General features: G+C 39.9%; 1 protein-coding gene across 1 annotated transcript; it reads right to left on the bottom strand.

Annotated features, from left to right (window-relative positions):
• Nucleotides 1-397: 397 nt before the first annotated feature.
• LOC124645267 lies at nt 398-3,908 on the bottom strand. The gene is made up of 7 exons (XM_047185064.1): nt 3,796-3,908; nt 3,165-3,310; nt 2,116-2,269; nt 1,544-1,793; nt 1,172-1,308; nt 821-1,082; nt 398-748 (listed from the first exon to the last, which is right to left on the bottom strand). The coding sequence occupies exons 1-7, from the start codon at nt 3,889-3,891 to the stop codon at nt 441-443; spliced, it is 1,353 nt and encodes a 450-aa protein (XP_047041020.1). The 5' UTR covers nt 3,892-3,908; the 3' UTR covers nt 398-440.
• Between the last annotated feature and the right edge of the window lie 882 nt (nt 3,909-4,790).

The raw sequence follows: 4,790 nt of genomic DNA, 5'->3' as shown, positions 1-4,790 counted from the left end.
GCGATGCGGTGAAAGGTCCGATCCACGTGCATATACAAAAATGATAATGTGATGAAAGATCAAATACTATCTCTCCCTGTCGGTGTGGGAAGAAGACACGACCGCAGAAGATAACAGAACCACATCAATGTAAAGCTGGACATTTTCACATTCAAAAGGGGGTTCAGGGAGGACACGCAGCCAGGCAGGCGTACGTGTACGAGTTTGACATCACTTACAACGCATTGAGACGTTGACGGCACGGACAGGCTCGAGCCTGAGCCGCCCCCTCTGCCCCTGTACTGGTAGCCCTGCCAAAATAACCACTGTCACTACCCTCATTACCACGCACCTTCATTTCTCCACCAGCTTCGTTATACTACTGCACCCCTGTTCCAAGCTACTGAATTCAAATCATGTATTATGTATGTAGTACATACTAGGTATTAATATTATCAGTGTCAAATACAAGCGTGCAAGCAAAGGGGTTCTGACAAAATGTGACTTACGGTAGGCGGCGACAGATTGACGGCGGAGCCGCGGCGCTCCTGCGGCCCGATGCTGGAGTGGCGGCGCGTGGGCAGGCCGGACGTGCCCCCCGGGGTGCCGCCGGGGGACGAGGCGCACGACGGCGCGATGCGGATCTTGGGCGTCATCAGAGTGTTATCCGACAGGCGGCGATTTGGAAAAGCGCTTGAAACGCGAAGGAAATTGTTGTCGTTATTGGTAGAATTGCTTGAGCCGAAGAACCACTGACCGATCCCCGTGCCTGAATAAATTTTCCGTATAATTCTTTGTCTAGTCGGAGTCTTTACATTACAGGTTGGAAACTCATGCTTACTCTTGAAACCGCCTACACTACCGCTAGCACTAGCTGCGGGAGGGGGCCCAGTCATAGAGTTTTTACGGGCCATGTCCTCGGCGCTAGAGGTTTTACGCTGCTCCACCCTTAAGTTAGGGATATTAAAAGGTGGTGCATTCATGTTATCTGTGCTCATTTGATGACGAAGCTTGCGACGCTCGGGGCTCGGCAGCGCGAGGTTGTCGGCCTTCAGCTTGTAGCGCTGCTGCCGGTCGATGTTCTCCAGCATGTCGTACAGGATCTGGCGCCACCGCGTGACAAACACAACCTCATTACAATCGTGTTACAACCACTACAGGAGAGTTAAGTCTAAAGTCTCTGAACATATACCTCCATCAAGTTAGTAAACTGGTCGACGTTCAGAGCCGGGTTAACAGTTTGTGGAGCAAGCGACGGTATCATTTTTGTTGCCATCACATTCGTGTTCAATCCAAATTTTCTTTCCAAGAGCAAGTTCTTGTAGAGTTCTGTAATAGGTAGGTTTAATCATCTAAACATTACAATAACATTTATAAAACAAAATCAGCAAACATCGTATTCGCTTTAGATGAAAGAATGTAATGAAAATATAAAAACGTTCGCAAAAGGAGCAGAGATCGCATTGCGAGGCTTCGCCGGGCGTCAGAGCTGTTCACGCTTGTGTTGAATAAAGATATTAAGATAAAATCTGATCCTACTAAAGACATGTCCAAGTATACTCACTAACGACACGATTGACGATATCGGGGTCGCTGAGCCGCATAGCCAGCAGAGTGGGAATCACCTGCTCCAAAATGTGGGTCCGCTCGAGCCTCACTATTATCTTTTCGAAGAAGCAGAGGATCAGGCTGATGATCTTTACGTCACTTTGGTTCCTCTCAAGTAGTGCTTTTACTTTGTTCAGGATTGTGGTGTGAAGGATCCTGTCCTCGAGAACATCGCAGATGTTTTGAACGGCTATCAGTGACGCTGCCTGGTAATAGATTTTTTTAAGGTTAAAATATGAACACCCGAGTTGAAATACAACGTTTCTAAGTCAATTTATTTCAGGGAATTATTTCTCATATTTTGTGAGAAAACGAACTTAATTAACATTTGATTGAGAGTAATTAATAAATAACATTTTATTCCTAATAAAAAACACTGAGTTTTGGTAGACATCTACAGCAAGATTGGGTGAGTTAAGATTACGGTGATTTCATTTTACAAATCATCAACACATAAATAAACAATATTTTAAAAGTCCGATCGTAAAAAATAAGCTACAAAGATGATTAAACAATATACGTATATACCTGGATTTGCGTGGTGTTGCTATCCAGGGCATGATAGAGCGCTGGTAATATTTCATTGTCAATTTCTGCTTGCGTACACTTTTGCATAATTGTATGCAAATTCTCCAAAATTGTGACCGAAGCTTGGATACTCTTTGGTGAATTCAGCAATATTCTAAAATAAACATGAATGCAATTCAATCTGATGTTTTTATGTTTTTGTTCATATCCTTATTATCTATCTATAATATAAAAATGAATCGCAAAATGTGTTGGTAAGCGCATAACTCAACAACGCCTGGACCAACTTGGCTAATTCTTTTTTGTTGTGTTTGTTATTGTCAGGAGAAGGTTCTTATGAAAAAAAAAATAGGGTAAAGTAGAGAAGTCAGTTGACGGGAGCGAAGCCGCGGGCAAAAGCTAGTCTATAATATAAAAATGAATCGCTAAATGTGTTGGTAAGCGCATAACTCAAGAACGCCTGGACCAATTTGGCCAATTCTTTTTCTGATGTATTTGTTATTGTTAGGAGAAGGTTCTTAAAAAGAAAAAAAATAGGGTATAGTGGGGGCGAGTTGGGTAGAGTAGGGTAGGATAGGGTAGAGTAGTCAGTTCACGGAAGCGAAGCTGCGGGTAAAAGCTAGTTGTAAATAAGAACGTGGTCTTTGGAGATTTACGGATTAAGATCTAATCGGATTCGAATGAAAAATGGAATAGATGATACATATTTCCGCGCGATGCGGGTGAAATCGCGGGTAACGTAAAATCGAATAAAATGTACTAACATAGGTATGGATAGAAAAATAAATTGAATGGAAATCTGTAAATAAGTAGCCAATCCGGAAAAGCCGGTCTAGCTTGGAAAAGTCAAATGGTTCGAATAAATGTTGCGGTAACAGTGAAACCGTATTATATAGGTACCTATATTATTTTAACATCATATTTATTTTACAGGTTTCTCATCCCGATGGGCCCATTTTGCGCACTTGGCTGAAAAGTTGCCTTAGCCATCAGAGCGTCCAATCTATCTATCTCTCATTATAAGAACGTAAGGATGTAAAAAGACTTACTTTAAAGTAGGCATGATGTAGAAAGAAAACTCTTCTTGGGTGGACTCCCTGACTAGCCACATCACTGACTGCAAGACTGAGGCTAGAACTTCAGCGGTTCTGACCTCCATTTGTAGGGCAGGCCAAATATGTTGCCAGCGTAGTTTCTGAAAAAAATACTCGGCTTAAGAATTTATAGAAAAAAAATAATGGGAGCGCATAAAACATTTATTGCATCCAAATCAATAAAATACTGTTGTAAGTAAAATCACGATTTTAGACGTTTTTTGGCCGATATTAATAACGGTAGGAAAACTTCCGTTTGTGAGAAGATTATTCATTTTTTAACATGGATACTGAAAAATCTATATGAACTATCTACAAATATCAGGGAGTTGAGAACAAGAGATTCAAGTATGAAAACTAGCGCAATTAAGCCTGGCAAGACTCAAAAGCTCTTAGGATGTAAGCATACGGAATAAAGAAATCGACGTTCTAATTAATAATTAATAAAGATTAACGTAGTAAGCAAACAAAAATGTGAATTATTTAATTATTTCAAGGAACGTCGTCCGCTATGTCAAGTTCCTTTTAAAGTTTCATGTTATCTTATTAAGCTTTGTAAAATGCACGTTGTAGGACGTAAACTTACCTTTGGTATGCATGGCAAAGCATCAATGAGAGTAGTTCGGTAGAAGTTTGCCTTCTGATTTGGATCTTTCATTGTCACCACATCCAGAAATTGCATGGCGGCTATCGCTTGCTCATGTTCACCCCGGCTTTCATAAAAAAATACGAAAATTGTTAGAAAATCCTCTGATTAAACTATGTCAATAGACATAGAGTTTACAGTCGTAGGTATACGAGCCAATAAGTTACACCAAACGCAGGGGAAAACCGCTAGTTTATTAAAATAAGTAGGCATAGTGCTGTTTAATGCAGTTTGAATCAGATATAAATAATGTTCTATTTATAAACATAATATTGGGAATTGTTTCATCATTTCATTACACTTTTAACTATTGATTATGTGAAGTTTACACGAATAAGAAAGCTTATAAATTCTTTACTTTCAGATGTTCTAACTGTTAGGAGAAACGGATATGGTTTTTATAATAGTTACTTACTTGAAGTACTTTATGAGGGGCAGCAGCTGCGTCGTGGGCCGAGGGTGAGGGTCTCTCGCCAGCAGGCGCTGCACGGCTTCTTGCAGAGCAGTGGGCACACGAGGCAACACCTGGATTACTTGCTGGTCCAACTGTCACACACATACCCACAGTTAAAACAACCACCTCAAAACATTTCAAAAGCCATAAAAAACCTCATCATAGAGGTTCATTTTTAAAAAATAAACAAGAAAAATCAAAGAAATTAATGCTAATGTTCTGTTTTAACTGCTTATGTTATCATAATCAAATGAAAGAGAATAGAACAAAATAATAACTGTATTTAAGGCGAACCAATACCGCGGTTCCTTATTTTGTTTTAATTAATGAGAAATTAAAAGTAAGTAAATAAAGATAGTGTGTAAAATAAAAAAAGGATATTTTAATCATTCAGCTGTGTTCTGCTGGTTGTGACTCCGAACTGGTGGTTCTATGCTTATTTTACTGTTGGAAATATGAGTATAATTTAGAAAATTAGAAA

The sequence above is a fragment of the Helicoverpa zea genome, chromosome 31 (genome assembly GCF_022581195.2).
Source record: "Helicoverpa zea isolate HzStark_Cry1AcR chromosome 31, ilHelZeax1.1, whole genome shotgun sequence".
NCBI classification, from domain to species: Eukaryota; Metazoa; Arthropoda; class Insecta; order Lepidoptera; family Noctuidae; genus Helicoverpa; species Helicoverpa zea.
Note: the sequence above shows the minus strand (reverse complement) of the source record. Positions and strands in the feature narration are given on the sequence as shown.

Coding starts and splice junctions, on each gene's coding strand:
- LOC124645267 (XM_047185064.1), bottom strand. CDS start 3,891: ATGCAATTTCTGGATGTGGTGACAATGAAAGATCCAAATCAGAAGGCA. Junction 3,311..3,795: donor CTTTGCCATGCATACCAAAG/GTAAGTTTACGT, acceptor TATTTTTTTCAG/AAACTACGCTGGCAACATAT. Junction 1,794..2,115: donor GCAACACCACGCAAATCCAG/GTATATACGTAT, acceptor ATCTATTACCAG/GCAGCGTCACTGATAGCCGT.